Raw genomic sequence first — 18,216 nt, forward strand, 5'->3', positions numbered from 1 at the left:
GAGAACAGTCACCTGAAACGATCAGGAATTTCCTTCTTGGTGACCCTTGTTATACAATCACCTCTTCATACCGGACATAGTATGCAGAATGAGGACTTATCACACGTCGCACCTCATGGCACACAGGCACGCTCCCTAGCGGCAATTAAAGCGGGCCTGAGCTCAAAACTTCCTCTCTGCTCTAAAAGATAATCAACAGCATAATAACCTTTACAGAAAAACATTTTTGTTACAGCTGATACAAATCCTGCAATACATCTGCAGTGTGTCTACTTCCTGCTTTAATTGGAGCAGACACAGGGTTATCATCCTGTTCACAAATTAGCTGCTCTGCCTTGGCAATCAGCTGACCAAGCTGAGGGATCGAATTACAACATGTGATTAGTCACAGATGAGGGGGATTTAGACAGGCTAAGCTCTCTAAATACATACAGGGTGCATTTCTCTGTTTTCCATCTATCATGTGCAAGAGTTCAGGTCCACTTTATTAAAAAAAAAAAAAAAAAAAAAAAAATTGGTTGTAAAAATGACGTTTAATTAGAAAAAAAATAATTCTCCTCACACAATAGAGGTGGGAGTGGATATATATATAAAAACTTACACCACATGCTGTACATCGCCATACACAAGACTTGTCTACAAGTGAAGGGCATTATTTACAGAGGAACAGATACCACATATGGATTCCTGACTAGTTTATAATCTGGACAATCGGTCGTTGCCATTACGGATCTTTCTCCTGAGTGGGAGGGGCTTGCGTTTCCCATAGATGCGAGTAGTATTTGGTGACGGTATATTCAGGTGCAGGTATGTGGTAACCGGTGATGGGCGTAATCTCAGCGTTACAAACGACATTCCTGCATTTCTAGCGTTTACATTTGATAGGTGACATTTTTATCTTGTGTATGATCAGGAAGTACATATACAGAAAGTTTAGTTGTGGTCACCATGGTAACCATACTTGCCTTTCATTTACCTGTTCATGATGTGTGGTAATCTGGTTGCTATGGGTAACTTGCTGTCAGTGGGTAGTGAGAGTAACTTAGCTCTATATAAATAACCCCACTCCCATTGCCAGCCCTGGTGATTGCAGCCAGGCCCCATCCTCGATAATTGCGTTACTCGTTTTATTGGCATAGCTCGTCTTGTGTAAGATCAGACACTGCAGATTTATGGAGTGTGAAGGAAGCTGCAGAGCTCAGGCCAGACCCTGCGTCCTAAATATGCCTCTGTGTTACGAAGTGCCTCATAGTGACCGGGCTGCCCCAATGCAGGAGTGGGGTGGGCTTATTAATATGGGGGACTAGTGACCAGGCTGCCCCAATGCAGGAGTGGGGTGGGCTTATTAATATGGGGGACTAGTGACTGGGCTGTCCCAATGCAGGAGACAGGGTGGGCTTATTAATATGGGGGACTAGTGACTGGTCTGCCCCAATGCAGGAGTGGGGTGGGCTTATTAATATGGGGGACTAGTGACCGGGCTGCCCCAATGCAGGAGGCAGGTTGGGCTTATTAATATGGGGGACTAGTGACCTGGCTGCCCCAATGCAGGAGGCAGGGTGGGCTTATTAATATGGGGGACCAGTGACCAGGCTGCCCAAATGCAGGAGTGGGGTGGGCTTATTAATATGGGGGACTAGTGACTGGTCTGCCCCAATGCAGGAGTGGGGTGGGCTTATTAATATGGGGGACTAGTGACCTGGCTGCCCCAATGCAGGAGGCAGGGTGGGCTTATTAATATGGGGGACCAGTGACCAGGCTGCCCAAATGCAGGAGTGGGGTGGGCTTATTAATATGGGGGACTAGTGACTGGTCTGCCCCAATGCAGGAGTGGGGTGGGCTTATTAATATGGGGGACTAGTGACCGGGCTGCCCCAATGCAGGAGTGGGGTGGGCTTATTAATATGGGGGACTAGTGACCTGGCAGCCCCAATGCAGGAGGCAGGGTGGGCTTATTAATATGGGGGACTAGTGACCGGGCTGCCCCAATGCAGGAGTGGGGTGGGCTTATTAATATGGGGGACTAGTGACCGGGCTGCCCCAATGCAGGAGGCAGGTTGGGCTTATTAATATGGGGGACTAGTGACCTGGCTGCCCCAATGCAGGAGGCAGGGTGGGCTTATTAATATGGGGGACCAGTGACCAGGCTGCCCAAATGCAGGAGTGGGGTGGGCTTATTAATATGGGGGACTAGTGACTGGTCTGCCCCAATGCAGGAGTGGGGTGGGCTTATTAATATAGGGGACTAGTGACCGGGCTGCCCCAATGCAGGAGTGGGGTGGGCTTATTAATATGGGGGACTAGTGACCTGGCAGCCCCAATGCAGGAGGCAGGGTGGGCTTATTAATATGGGGAACTAGTGACCGGGCTGCCCCAATGCAGGAGGCAGGGTGGGCTTATTAATATGGGGGACAAGTGACCTGGCTGCCCCAATGCAGGAGTGGGGTGGGCTTATTAATATGGGGGACTAGTGACTGGTCTGCCCCAATTCAGGGGTGGGCTTATTAATATGGGGGACTAGTGACTGGTCTGCCCCAATGCAGGAGTGGGGTGGGCTTATTAATATGGGGGACTAGTGACCTGGCTGCCCCAATGCAGGAGTGGGGTGGGCTTATTAATATGGGGGACTAGTGACCTGGCTGCCCCAATGCAGGAGGCAGGGTGGGCTTATTAATATGGGGGACTAGTGACCGGGCTGCCCCAATGCAGGAGTGGGGTGGGCTTATTAATATGGGGGACTAGTGACCGGGCTGCCCCAATGCAGGAGTGGGGTGGGCTTATTAATATGGGGGACTAGTGACCTGGCAGCCCCAATGCAGGAGGCAGGGTGGGCTTATTAATATGGGGGACTAGTGACCGGGCTGCCCCAATGCAGGAGGCAGGGTGGGCTTATTAATATGGGGGACAAGTGACCTGGCTGCCCCAATGCAGGAGTGGGGTGGGCTTATTAATATGGGGGACTAGTGACTGGTCTGCCCCAATTCAGGGGTGGGCTTATTAATATGGGGGACTAGTGGCTGGTCTGCCCCAATGCAGGAGTGGGGTGGGCTTATTAATATGGGGGACTAGTGACCTGGCTGCCCCAATGCAGGAGTGGGTGGGCTTATTAATATGGGGGACTAGTGACCTGGCTGCCCCAATGCAGGAGACAGGGTGGGCTTATTAATATGAGGGACTAGTGACCTGGCTGCCCCAATGCAGGATTAGGGTGGGCTTATTAATATGGGGGACTAGTGACCTGGCTGCCCCAATGCAGGAGGCAGGGTGGGCTTATTAATATGGGGGACCAGTGACCGGGCTGCCCCAATGCAGGAGTGGAGTGGGCTTATTAATATGGGGGACTAGTGACCTGGCTGCCCCAATGCAGGAGTGGGGTGGGCTTATTAATATGGGGCACTAGTGACCTGGCTGCCCCAATGCAGGAGTGGGGTGGGCTTATTAATATGGGGGACTAGTGACTGGTCTGCCCCAATGCAGGAGTGGGGTGGGCTTATTAATATGAGGGACTAGTGACCTGGCTGCCCCAATGCAGGAGACAGGGTGGGCTTATTAATATGGGGGACTAGTGACTGGTCTGCCCCAATGCAGGAGTGGGTTTATTAATATGGGGGACTAGTGACTGGTCTGCCCCCAATGCAGGAGTGGGGTGGGCTTATTAATATGGGGGACTAGTGACCGGGCTGCCCCAATGCAGGAGGCAGGGTGGGCTTATTAATATGGGGGACTAGTGACCGGGCTGCCCCAATGCAGGAGTGGGGTGGGCTTATTAATATGGGGGACTAGTGACCAGGCTGCCCCAATGCAGGAGTGGGGTGGGCTTATTAATATGGGGGACTAGTGACCTGGCAGCCCCAATGCAGGAGGCAGGGTGGGCTTATTAATATGGGGGACTAGTGACCGGGCTGCCCCAATGCAGGAGGCAGGGTGGGCTTATTAATATGGGGGACAAGTGACCTGGCTGCCCCAATGCAGGAGTGGGTTGGGCTTATTAATATGGGGGACTAGTGACTGGTCTGCCCCAATTCAGGGTTGGGCTTATTAATATGGGGGACTAGTGACTGGTCTGCCCCAATGCAGGAGTGGGTTTATTAATATGGGGGACTAGTGACTGGTCTGCCCCAATGCAGGAGTGGGGTGGGCTTATTAATATGGGGGACTAGTGACCGGGCTGCCCCAATGCAGGAGTGTGGTGGGCTTATTAATATGGGGGACTAGTGACCGGGCTTCCCCAATGCAGGAGTGGGGTGGGCTTATTAATATGGGGGACTAGTGACTGGTCTGCCCCAATGCAGGAGTGGGGTGGGCTTATTAATATGGGGGACTAGTGACTGGTCTGCCCCAATGCAGGAGTGGGGTGGGCTTATTAATATGGGGGACTAGTGACCTGGCTGCCCCAATGCAGGAGTGGGGTGGGCTTATTAATATGGGGGACTAGTGACCTGGCTGCCTCAATGCAGGAGTGGGGTGGGCTTATTAATATGGGGGACTAGTGACCGGGCTGCCCCAATGCAGGAGTGGGGTGGGCTTATTAATATGGGGGACTAGTGACTGGGCTGCCCCAATGCAGGAGGCAGGGTGGGCTTATTAATATGGGGGACTAGTGACCTGGCTGCCCCAATGCAGGAGTGTGGTGGGCTTATTAATATGGGGGACTAGTGACCGGGCTGCCCCAATGCAGAAGGCAGGGTGGGCTTATTAATATGGGGGACTAGTGACCGGGCTGCCCCAATGCAGGAGGCGGGTGGGCTTATTAATATGGGGGACTAGTGACCTGGCTGCCCCAATGCAGGAGACAGGGTGGGCATATTAATATGAGGGACTAGTGACTGGTCTGCCCCAATGCAGGAGTGGGTTTATTAATATGGGGGACTAGTGACTGGTCTGCCCCAATGCAGGAGGCAGGGTGGGCTTATTAATATGGGGGACTAGTGACCAGGCTGCCCCAATGCAGGAGGCGGGTGGGCTTATTAATATGGGGGACTAGTGACCTGGCTGCCCCAATGCAGGAGTGGGGTGGGCTTATTAATATTGGGGACTAGTGACCTGGCTGCCCCAATGCAGGAGTGGGGTGGGCTTATTAATATGGGGGACTAGTGACCGGGCTGCCCCAATGCAGGAGTGGGGCGGGCTTATTAATATGGGGGACTAGTGACTGGTCTGCCCCAATGCAGGAGGCAGGGTGGGCTTATTAATATGGGGGACTAGTGACCTGGCTGCCCCAATGCAGGAGGCAGGGTGGGCTTATTAATATGGGGGACTAGTGACCTGGCTGCCCCAATGCAGGAGGCAGGGTGGGCTTATTAATATGGGGGACTAGTGACCGGGCTGCCCCAATGCAGGAGGCAGGGTGGGCTTATTAATATGGGGGACTAGTGACCGGGCTGCCCCAATGCAGGAGGCAGGGTGGGCTTTTTAAAATAGCGGTTCTTCCCTTACAGGTAAAAATTGGACCCCTGGAGTGACAGGGATATGGAAGCAGCCATTTTTATTTCCTTTTAAACAATGCAGATTACCCGGCTGACCTGCTGATCGTCTGTTGTAGTTCTCTGGAGATCAGTCCTTGTGTCCAGTGGTTGTGGTTCTCTGGAGGTACTAGACACCTTCCTGACACTCGGCCAAAGGGATCTGGTTTTTCGATCTGATGAATGGGGTGATCTTGCTGCTGTGGGTTGGCTGAACTGGTCGGTGATTGTAGCTGAGCACATGATCATGGCTGGCTTAAGGGATCTGGTTCTATCTGATGGTGAATGGGGTGATCTTTCTGCCATGGGTTGGCTGAACTGGTCGGTGATTGTAGAAAGACAAAATGAAAGAACAACCAAGAGCCCCCAATAGTGTATTGTTGATATAAGGTAACCTTCAATTTGTATAGTAGATATGGATATACTTACAAGTCTGGGTTGCCGACCTCAGGCAACCACTCCAATCGTATATGGGGATATTAAAGAAAACCTGAACTGAAAATTAAAAGTCAAAATAACCATACACAGGTCATACTTCATGTAGTCTACGCCTCAATCTCGTTCTCCTTGCCCGCGTCCTGTTTTTCCACTGTGATCAAGGGAATTCTCTGTCCTCCATTTTGAAAATGGTCATTACCCCATAACAGCTTTCTGGTCAGCACACTGTTAAACTGTCATATCGCCCACTTGAGCCATAGGAAAACATAGACATTACTTGGCACATCAGTTGTCCTCCCAGCTATAACTGACAGCAACTGATAAATAACTGACAGCAACTGATATATTTCAATTCTGACAAAATGTTGTCAGAACTCGAAGCGATCACTGTCAGAAGAAAATGGTGCGCTTCTGAGAGGAACTAATAGCAAGGTTCACTTGAAGTTACCTCATGTAATGTTCATTTGAAGTTACCTCGTGTTTATTTTAAATAATTTTACTCATTACAGGTTCTCTTTAAGCCTGTCCCCACTCAGGCTAAGAAGTCGCTCTCCGTAGAAGAATAAGGATGTACACACCCATCCACCAGGTGGATAATGATATTTGTAGTAGTTACAGAGGCGCCAGCAGAATAAAAATTAGTAGTCTATTAAAACCTAATAAAAAATTGGGGGACCGGGTTGGATCCGTCTCCCCAATATAAATAACACAACCACCATATATGGTATCCAGAAAAATATATATTTAATCAGTACTCCACATAAAATTATGCACTAGTTTCGCGGGTCTCAAGCCCGCTTCCTCAGGCAAATACAAGAGCAGGAGTAACTCCGAGGTTGTGCAGATACTCAGAGGCGCTGCACCTATCTGCACAACCTCGGAGTTACTCCTGCTCTGCTATTTGCCTGAGGAAGCGGCCTTGGGACCTGCAAAATGCGTTGCATAATTTTGTGGAGTACTGATGAAATATTTTTCTGGATACCATATATGGTGGTTGTCATATATTGGGGAGACGGATCCACCCCGGTCCCTCAATTTTTTTATTTGGTTTTAATAGACTACTAATTTTTATTCTGCTGGCGCCTCTGTAACTACTACAAAATGGTCGGTGATTGTAGCTGAGCACATGATCACAGCTGGGATCTGGTTGGATCCGATGGTGTATGGGGTTATCTTGGTGCTGTGGGTTGGCTGATCTGGTCGGTGATCTGTAGCTGAGCATATTATCACGGCTGGCTGAAGGGATCTGGTTGGATCTGATGGTTTATGGGGTGATCTTGTTGTGGGTTGGCTGATCTGGTTGGTGATTATAGCTGAGCACATTATCCTGGCTGGCTGAAGGGATCTGGTTGGATCTGATGGTGTTTGGGGTGATCTTGCTGCCGCGAGCTGGCTGATCTGGTTGGTGATTGTAGCTGAGCACATTATCATGCCTCGGGGGTCTGTAGTCCGAGCTGATCTCTGGCAAGATTCTGTTACTTCTATTTCAGTCTGTGTGTGTGGTGTGACAAGGAGGCTATTCCCGTGATATAAATAGAGAATACATTGCTGAGGCAGGCAGAAAAACCACGGCCTGTAACATATGAGGAGCATCATGTGCAGAACTGCAGCTACAGATGGACATTGAATATGTAGGTGTCTGGAAGAGGTGTTTTTCATAAAACTGTAAAATCCTAATGAATGTGGTAGTAACAATAGTACAGCATCATTTTATACAAGGCCATATGCGCAATCAGTGATTTAAATCTGACGATCAATGCCCCATTATAATTTAGACCGCCTCTGACAGAGATCTTGGCCAGTGACAGACCCTCCATGGTTCGCCCCCAAATGTTAGTGGTCTGCTGCAGACTATGCCTCTACGGCCGGTGCGCTCCCCCCGATGTCTTCCTACCCTCCTCTCCCCGATGCCTCTCCTCCATGTCCTGGCAGCATGTGTGTACCTGGGTCATGGAGAATAGGTATTGGTGAGATGAAGGTTGAGGACACAGGAAGAAAAGCATCAGCTGGACAGGTGAGCACTCCACTACCACCACTCTACATCAGCCGACTCTAGAGCCCTGGGGAGGGGGGTGTAACATGGGGACGTGGTGTACCGAAAGATTTTAATAAATGCTGAAACCTGTTTGCAGTGTGTGGCAGTTATAGATCTCTCTCGGATAAGATTTCGATCATAGAGGGATCTATCTTTGGGCTAAGGCTCGGTTCTCACTTGAGCTAGACCATGAATGGCCTGCGGGAGGGGACAGTGTAGTGTCCGTTGTGGACTGAATGGTGGCCGGGACAGATTACTTCCAACTGTAGACAATATGGGAGACTTGAAAAAAAAATAGTGGTATGTGCGCTCCTCTGAAAAAGTGTACTAAGAATGACAGCGAATCACACTGCTATGATGGTTCGCTACACTGTGGGTGGGTATCTCCATCCTCAAAATCTGTATAGTGAAGTCAGTATAGCGCTCAACATCTACCAGTGTTAACCACTTATAAACACAAATCTAGAACAGTTCTTCCAAGTCCAAACAGCATAACCGTTCTTATATCTCTCAATGACCGTTCTCAGTCATTAATCCCATATAGTGCTACCAATATGGAAGAAGAAAAAAAGGGATGTGAAATCTTGCGCTACTGCAGGCGAATGGTCAATGTGGACCCCAAATTGATCACACAATGGCAGCTCCTTAAATGCTCGGCTGTGAGCGGACTACTGAAAGAGAAAGCGACAAAAACGGGAGGAGCGGTCCGCAGTGTGATTCCTTTTAATTGAATGAAAACTGCGCAATAAAAAATGCACTTACTAGATAAATGTAAACAGGCATTAAATTTGGCATATAGCCCAGAAAAGGAAACGTCCCCTCTTAAAAGAAGAACCTGAGGCTGCAGTGGCCAGCGGCAGCAGGGTCCAGATGGTAGATGGACAGCAGGTATCCCTTCAAGGAGACTGTGTGCAGGTAACGGCAAGACGCGTTTCGGCGTATCCACGCCTTCGTCAGTTAACGTACCTGCATGCACACTGTGCTCCTTTATATAGCAGGAGTCAGGAATCACTTCCCAGAGAAAATTGGGGTTGACGAGGGTGAAAGGGTAGGGGACGGGGTTGAGCCCGCATAAAAAAAGCCATATATATTTTTTATATGGCTTTTTTTTTTATGCGGGCTCAACCCCGTCCCCTACCCTTTCACCCTCGTTAACCCCAATTTAACCCCAATTTTCTCTGGGAAGTGATTCCTGACTCCTGCTATATAAAGGAGCGCAGTGTGCATGCAGGTACGTTAACTGACGAAGGCGTGGATACGCTGAAACGCATCTTGACGTTACCTGCACACAGTCTCCTTGAAGGGATACCTGCTGTCCATCTACCATCTGGACCTTTGCTGCCGCTGGCCACTGCAGCCTCAGGTTCTTCTTTTAAGAGGGGACGTTTCCTTTTCTGGGCTATATGCCAAATTCAATGCATGTTTACATTTATCTAGTAAGTGCATTTTTTTATTGCGCAGTTTTCATTCAATTAAAAGGTATCGCACTACGGAGCGCTCCTCCTGTTTTTATCCCATATAGTGCCCTTATCCAGGCTTGCGATTATCAGGTAAAATTCAGTACTCTCACCAGATCCGGTGGCTGATTGATTAGGATCAAAATGGCGTTCTAATGTTGCAATTGGTCCCCACGAACTCTTGTACTTGTTTCTGGCAACAGCTCATGGATGAATGTATGGGACTTGAAGAACTGTTCTAGATTTGTGTGTATAAGTGGTTAACACTGGTAGATGTTAAGCGCTATACTGACATCACTATATATGGGAGACTTATTTGCTTTGCACAGAAATGCGGGCGGCTTACCACACCGTATGCTGACCGGTAAATGTGACTGGATCCTATTTAGAAAATAGCATCCATTCGTTGTCCGTCTTCCAATGTGATAAAATGGACAAAAAAAGTCTGTTTTCTCTGGTAGTGGGAACCAGGGCTGTGGAATAGGGTGATTTTTGTACTGAGAAAACAACCCTGGTGGCAACGCAGCCTAATTCTAGTGTCCATGGATGAATGTATGGGCCTTTTCTTGGTGTGTCATGAGGTAAGCGTGTAAAGCTAGCCCTAGTTGCGGGGTGTGGACAGCGTGTATAAATAGGTCATTTTACATTTCATTAAGTCAGCAGTGTGTGTTCCAAATAAAGTTTTGAGGAATAGATTAGCTGTAGATTTGTTTGTTTTCTGGCCACCATACATTTCCAGGTGATCATCTGATATCGATGACACATGCTTGCTATATAACGTCATATCTCCACCGAATTCTGCTGCAGTGCCAGGCTGGCCACCGCCGCCACGTCTTCATCCAGTTGGAAAAAGAATAGGCATGTCACCAGTGTCATATCGGTGCTTTTGAAGTAACACCAGTAGGGAATATTGTAGTTTTGGTTTTCATTTGATTTTCATGGGGTTTCATGTTCTATCGCATCTAACATCTAGTCTGTGGAAACATTGCAATGTATGATGTGCTTTTTGATAATTTTTAAACTTTTAACTTGGGGCTGTACCTACAAAGATCACCTGAAACAATGGCCTGCACTCAGAGGTGTGGATTTTATGCAAATTGTATGCAGTGTTGTTAGACCAACTGGTAGGAAGGGAATTTTGTTGGTTCAGTGTGCCAAGCTGTGTACAACTGGCGTGCAATCCGGAAGCCTCAGCTTCTCATTGAACGTTCTCTGTTAGTGATTGCTTTGGGTGACTTTTTCCGAAGTGCTTACTGGGACTTGACTTGTGCCCAGAAGCTGGGATTAAAGACTGATGAGAAGGAAAGGGAATCTTTCTCAGGGTAGTTTACAGACCATCCATATTGGATTGTGGATATGATGGGTAGATCTGTTGAGTCCTCCTTGGCTCAGTTTTTCAGGGTAGTTTGCAGACCATCCATAATGGACTGTGGGTATTCTAGGTCGGTCAGTTGAGCCCTTTGGTAGGGGCTGTATGGGGTCTCCAGGTTGATGGAGTTCTATGGGCAGAGGACTCCCTTAGCTTGGCAGGTATTGGTGACTGCTGGTCAACGGAGTTGTGAAATGTGTGCGCCACACGTTGCCAAGTATTGAGGCTAACAATCTTGTCTGACAGGTTTGGTTGTGTTCAGAAGATTCCCACATGTCTGTTCTGTATCGTGCCTGCGGCTCCGCCCGTCAACTTACCTCCGCTCTTAAAGGAGAATGCCACCAAACCAGACTGAGCCCGGCAGGGTGCCAGACAGACAGGGAATTCCCTGACACCCTCCTCAGCCACCACACAACACCATACCGGGAGAACCATGGCAGGATTGTACATTCTGATAATACTGCAGATCAATTGTACAGATTACATGAGCAACAGAAACCTTCCAGCCAGCCATTATATTTGTATAATGCATATAATAAACTGTCAGCCTACAATACAGTGCAGCTCCTCCTGGTGGCTCAGGCCTGGACTCCAAAAGACCTGTGAAGGTATCCTGTGGTATCTGACTATATTCAAAGTAGTAGAGATGATCGGTCAGCACACCAGCTTCTCAATGAGCATAGTTTATTTCCAGATCACATGTCAACACAAAGTTGTGTTGACATGTGATCTGGAAATAAACTATGCTCATTGAGAAGCTGGTGTGCAGACCGATCATCTCTACTACTTTGAATATGTTGGGGTGTTGCTTAGCACCCAAGGTCATGCACCCGGAGGACTACTAGGACAAGTGTGCCGGTCTGTACTCTTCTACTAAAGTATCTGACTATATACCGGTATCTATAATACACTATCAGCCTATAATATTCGCCATAGCCCACAGAACCCCCCCCCCCCCCCTGCCCTCACGCCGTAGGGCCCCCCATACCACCGCACTGTAGGCCTCACCACTGCCTCACGCCAGTTGGGGGAGGGAACACATTTGCTCTATGTTGCTGGTATCTAGTCTCTCATTGGTTAATGAGCATTGTTCAGCCATGTTGTCTCCCTTCTGTCTGGGATGTTTCTCCTCACAGCGCTGTTCTCTCATTACAGGCCCATTCACAGACGTCGTCACAACAAACCTGAAACTCAACAACCCCACAGAAAAAAATATTTGTTTCAAAGTGAAGACCACGGCGCCGCGCAGGTACTGTGTCCGGCCAAACAGCGGGGTGATCGATCCCGGATCCTCCGTCAATGTGTCCGGTGAGTGCTCGCCGTATCCTATATCACTGATGTAACGCAATATACACATGCTCTGTCCACAGACCGCAATTCACAAGTCTGATCTCTGGCCTCCTGGTCATGGAATACAAGAATGCTGTGTGTTTCCCAGAGCAACCATTCATACACGAGCTCTTGCTGTCTAACCTGTGCTATAGCAGCGGAGTAGAGCTGCAATGGAGATGGGGGTGTGCGGGGCAGAGAGAGCCCTCTGTGCTATAGACAGATTACTGTGACTGGGTTAGTGGGGGAAGGCATCACAGACTCCTCTTCCCCTTCATATCTGGCTGTGTAACTAGAACTCATTCTATAGAAATCGGGTGAGTTCAGCATTTATCTCAGAGCAGCCTCAAGGTCAGAGGAGTTCCTGCAATCAGGATGGGGGCACACGGCTTCCCCCGGGACCCCTCTGCTGTCCATCAGTGACACATAGAGGTCCAGAGACTGGAGAGGTGACCCACTTACTGTAGAGGTGACCGCACACGTGTACTGACACACGACGATTACGCAGGACACGTGAAAGTCAGGCGCTGCAGAGGATGGGGATGAACGCCAAGGCACCCCTGGCAGGTGCTCAAGGTGCACCAGGGTGCCGCGGCACCCAGTTTGAGAACCCCTGGCTCAGGGGAATGTGACCAGCAGGGGGCAACAGCGATAGCTCGGTAGGAATGTTACCAACAGGAGGCAGCAGCAATAGCTCCGGTCAAAATCCTCATATCCTGCTTGCCTCCAAGTAAAAGATATAAGATCACCCTGTAAAATAAACTTTATATAGCACAGTACTGTATTTCTGAACCACCCAGTGATTCACTCCAGAAAAAGGGACTACAGTGAGAGACCTCCACCAGAAACACTGAACTTGGGAGGGAATTACACCCCCTTAGTGGGTCACACTCACCGGATCCCTTCTTGTGTCTTAACGCATCAGCCCTCCAATCTGGGCACAGCACCTTAAAATCAACCTGTAAAAATACAAGAGCGGGACTCGCATAACATAAAATCCTTCACAATTTATCGCCAAACAATGCATCAAAGTATGCGTACCAGATAAAAAGGATAGTCGGCACTTATCTGTTGGTGCCAGCCACCGCCGCGGACGGATTCCGCTGCACACTCAGTCCCTGCTATCCTCACTTCCTTGCTGCGTCCGCGGAGCCTAGGAGTCACGTGGGAAATTGTGAAGGATTTTGTTATGCGAGTCCCGCTCTTGTATTTTTAAAGGTTGATTTTAAGGTGCTGTGCCCAGATTGGAGGGCTGATGCGTTAAGACACAAGAAGGGATCCGGTGAGTGTGACCCACTCAGGGGGCGTAATCCCCCCCCCCCCCCCCCCCCCAAGTTCGCTGTTTCTGATGGAGGTCTCTCACTGTAGTCCCTTTTTCTGGAGTGAATCACTGGGTGGTGAAATACAGTACTGTGCTATATAAAATTTATTTTACAGGGTGATTTTGTATCTTTTACTTGGAGTCGAGCAAGATATGAGGATTTTGATCGCGGCTTCTTTTTGGATTTGGATTGCTACTGGAGAATATAGCCTGCACATCCCCTATTTACTGGTGAAATCTGCATCTATTTTAACAATAACTGTGTTGTGGAGCGCTAGCCTTTACCTACAGGTACTCTTTGTAAGCAGCGATAGCTCGGGGGAATGTGACCAGCAGGGGGAAGCAGCAATAGCTCAGGGAAATGTGACCAGCAGGGGGCAGCAGCGATGGCTCGGGGGAATGTTACCAGCAGGGGGCAGCAGAGATAGCTTGGGGGAATGAACAGCAGGGGTCAGCAGCGATAGCTCGGGGAAATGTGACCAGCAGGGGGCAGCAGCGATAGCTTGGGGTGGGGGGGGGGGGGGGGGATGTGACCAGCAGGAGGAAGCAGCGATAGCTTGGGAGAATGTGGCCAGCAGGGGGCAGCAGCGATAGCTCGGGGGAATGTGACCAGCAGGGGGCAATAGCTTGGGGGAATGTGACCAGCAGGGGGCAGCAGCGATAGCTCGGTAGCAATGTTACCAACAGGGGGCAGCAACGATAGCTTGGGGGGAATGTGACCAGCAGGGGGAAGCAGCGATAGCTTGGGGGAATGTGACCAGCAGGGGGCAGCAGCGATAGCTCAGGGGACATGTCCAGCAGGGGGCAGCAGAGATAGCTCAGGGGACATGTCCAGCAGGGGGCAGCAGAGGTAGCTCGGGGGAATGTGACCAGCAGGGGCCAGCAGCAATAGCTCGGGGGAATGTGACCAGCAGGGGCCAGCAGCAATAGCTTGGGGGAATGTGACCAGCAGGGGGCAATAGCTCGGGGGATTGTGACCAGCAGGGGGCCGCAGCAATAGCTCGAGGGACATGTGTCCAGCAAGGGGGCAGCAGGGATGGCTCAGGGGAATGTGATCAGCAGGGGGCAGCAGCAATGGCTCAGGGGAATGTGGCCAGCAAGGGGCAGCAGCAATAGCTTGTGGGGAATGTGACCAGCAGGGGGCAGCAGCGAGAGCTGGGGGGGAATGTGATGTCTCGGTTTTCACAGCCAGAAGACTACCTTTCACCTTCGTATCTTCCTGGCAGGCTGATAATGATGATTAGGGAAATGCTGACATCACAGATCACGGCCAGAGTACTGCACTGACTGGAAGCTAGGCTGAACTGTAACTCTTTCCTTACTGAATACTTTCACTCTAGCCCCTGTTCAGCAATATAAATATGCTGCAGCATTCTGAGCAGAGAGCAGAGCCTCATTGTTTACACAGAGCTGCAGGCAGCAGAGCCTCATTGTTTACACAGAGCTGCAGGCAGCAGAGCCTCATTGTTTACACAGAGCTGCAGGTAGCAGAGCCTCATTGTTTACACAGAGCTGCAGGTAGCAGAGCCTCATTGTTTACACAGAGCTGCAGGTAGCAGAGCCTCATTGTTTACACAGAGCTGCAGGTAGCAGAGCCTCATTGTTTACACAGAGCTGCAGGTAGCAGAGCCTTATTGTTTACACAGAGCTGCAGGTAGCAGAGCCTCATTGTTTACACAGAGCTGCAGGTAGCAGAGCCTCATTGTTTACACAGAGCTGCAGGTAGCAGAGCCTCATTGTTTACACACTAGCTGCAGGCAGCAGAGCCACAGCGCTGCAGAGGGCAGAGCCTCATTGGTTACACAGAGCTGCAGACGGCAGAGCCTCATTGGTTACACAGCGCTGCAGATGGCAGAGCCTCATTGGTTACACAGCAGAGCCTCATTGGTTACACAGCGCTGCAGACAGCAGAGCCTCATTGGTTACACAGCGCTGCAGAGGGCAGAGCCTCATTGGTTACACAGCGCTGCAGAGGGCAGAGCCTCATTGGTTACACAGCGCTGCAGAGGGCAGAGCCTCATTGGTTACGCAGTGCTGCAGAGGGCAGAGCCTCATTGGTTACGCAGCGCTGCAGAGGGCAGAGCCTCTGGTTACGCAGCGCTGCAGAGGGCAGAGCCTCATTGGTTACGCAGCGCTGCAGAGGGCAGAGCCTCATTGGTTACGCAGCACTGCAGAGGGCAGAGCCTCATTGGTTACGCAGCGCTGCAGAGGGCAGAGCCTCATTGGTTACGCAGCGCTGCAGAGGGCAGAGCCTCATTGGTTACGCAGCGCTGCAGAGGGCAGAGCCTCATTGGTTACGCAGCGCTGCAGAGGGCAGAGCCTCATTGGTTACGCAGCGCTGCAGAGGGCAGAGCCTCATTGGTTACGCAGCGCTGCAGAGGGCAGAGCCTCATTGGTTACGCAGCGCTGCAGAGGGCAGAGCCTCATTGGTTACGCAGCGCTGCAGAGGGCAGAGCCTCATTGGTTACGCAGCGCTGCAGAGGGCAGAGCCTCATTGGTTACGCAGCGCTGCAGAGGGCAGAGCCTCATTGGTTACGCAGCGCTGCAGAGGGCAGAGCCTCATTGGTTACGCAGCGCTGCAGAGGGCAGAGCCTCATTGGTTACGTAGCGCTGCAGAGGGCAGAGCCTCATTGGTTACACAGCGCTGCAGAGCCCTGGAACATTTCTGACTTCCTGGGGCACTTCGCTGTACCAGACACTTATTATTATTATTATTATTATTATGTCACGACCTACAGCGATGATGATGATGATGATACCGACACCGACTACAGCACTGGTGATATTATCAGTGCTGTAGGTAGTGGCTCTTGTTGTTGTTGTTGTTAATAATAAAAGTTACTGCCTACAGCACTGATGAGAATAATAGCAAGAAGAGTCACCGACTACAGCATTCTTCTTATTATTGTTATCCTCATTATCGCTATCATCGCTGTAGGCAGCGACTTGTTGTTGTTAATGCTATTATTATTGTTAGTGCTGTAGTCAGTGACTCTTGTTGTTATTGCTATGATATGATTATGCCGCAGAATCATATTATCGCTCTTGTGTTTATCCGCAGTTATGCTCCAGCCGTTTGACTACGACCCCAATGAGAAGAGCAAGCATAAGTTTATGGTGCAGTCCATGTACGCGCCTTCAGACTTCTCCGACATGGAAGCTGTGGTGAGTATGGTGGCTGGATAGTGTACTGGTTAAGGGGTCTAGTTTTGACATAAGAGACCAGGGTTTGAAACCTGGCTAGGGTCAGTACCTATTCAATAAGGAGTCCTTTGGCAAGACTCCCTAACACTGCAGGGTGGCCTCTTGGTGGCTGCAGCTCCTGAGAGCTTTGAGTCTGGCAGGAGAAAGGCGCTATACAAATGCTCTGATTCTTCTTGTTCTCCTTGATCATCATTATTATGGAACAGAGGCCCCCAGTGTCTGAAGGATGATGTCTTTCTGGGGTATGTAACCTCGGCTACAGGCCGAGACCTCAGTGACTGGCCTAAGAGGCGGGAAGCCTGTGGATCCTATAGAGGCCTCAGTGACTGGCCTAAGAGGGAAGCTTGTGCATCCTATAGAGCAGAGTTCCCCAACCCTGCCCTCAAGGCCCACCAACAGTACATGTTTTGCAGAAAGCCACAAACATGCACAGGTGAGGTGATTAGTGTCTCTCACCAGAGCTGATTAACTACCTCTGTGGATTTCCACAAAACATGCACTGTTGGTGGGCCTTGAGGACAGGGTTGGGGAACACTGCATAGAGGCCTCAGTGTCTGGCCTAAGAGGGAAGCCTGTGGATCCCATAGAGGCCTCAATGATTGGCCTAAGAGGAGGAAAGCCTGTGGATCCTATAGAGGCCTCAATGATTGGCCTAAGAGGGAAGCCTGGTGATCCTATAAAGGCCTCAGTGACTGGTCTAAGAGGAGGGAAGCCTGTGGATCCTATAGAGGCCTCAGTAACTGGCCTAAGAGGGGAAGCCTGTGGATCCTATAGAGCAGGGTTCCCCAACCTTTTTGAGCCCGGGGCCCACTGCCCCGCCCAAAATTTTCTTCGGGGCCCCCCTGTGGGGGGGGGGGGGGGGGGAGGGCGTGGCTAGTGGCGGCGGTAGTTACCACAGTATAGCAAGTACAGTTAGCCCAGTATAGCAAGTACAGTTAGCCCAGTATAGCTAGTACAGTTAGCCCAGTATAGCTAGTACAGTTAGCCCAGTATAGCTAGTACAGTTAGCCCAGTATAGCTAGTACAGTTAGCCCAGTATAGCTAGTACAGTTAGCCCAGTATAGCTAGTACAGTTAGCCCAGTATAGCTAGTACAGTTAGCCCAGTATAGCTAGTACAGTTAGCCCAGTATAGCTAGTACAGTTAGCCCAGTATAGCTAGTACAGTTAGCCCAGTATAGCTAGTACAGTTAGCCCAGTGTAGCTAGTACAGTTAGCCCAGTATAGCAAGTACAGTTAGCCCAGTATAGCAAGTACAGTTAGCCCAGTATAGCAAGTACAGTTAGCCCAGTATAGCAAGTACAGTTAGCCCAGTATAGCTAGTACAGTTAGCCCAGTATAGCTAGTACAGTTAGCCCAGTATAGCTAGTACAGTTAGCCCAGTATAGCTAGTACAGTTAGCCCAGTATAGCTAGTACAGTTAGCCCAGTATAGCTAGTACAGTTAGCCCAGTATAGCTAGTACAGTTAGCCCAGTATAGCTAGTACAGTTAGCCCAGTATAGCTAGTACAGTTAGCCCAGTATAGCTAGTACAGTTAGCCCAGTATAGCTAGTACAGTTAGCCCAGTATAGCAAGTACAGTTAGCCCAGTATAGCAAGTACA

The 18,216-nt window shown here is 49.9% G+C and overlaps 1 protein-coding gene across 1 annotated transcript in view; it reads left to right on the plus strand.

Annotated features, from left to right (window-relative positions):
- The window catches only part of VAPB (VAMP associated protein B and C), a 59,382-nt gene that overhangs the window by 21,909 nt on the left and 19,257 nt on the right, over nucleotides 1-18,216 (plus strand). Inside the window, exons 2-3 of the mRNA XM_068263766.1 lie at nucleotides 11,917-12,069; nucleotides 16,473-16,576. Coding sequence (XP_068119867.1) covers nucleotides 11,917-12,069; nucleotides 16,473-16,576 — 257 coding nt within the window. The remainder of the gene's footprint in view (nucleotides 1-11,916; nucleotides 12,070-16,472; nucleotides 16,577-18,216) is intronic.

This window comes from Hyperolius riggenbachi, chromosome 12, assembly GCF_040937935.1.
Source record: "Hyperolius riggenbachi isolate aHypRig1 chromosome 12, aHypRig1.pri, whole genome shotgun sequence".
NCBI lineage: Eukaryota > Metazoa > Chordata > Amphibia > Anura > Hyperoliidae > Hyperolius > Hyperolius riggenbachi.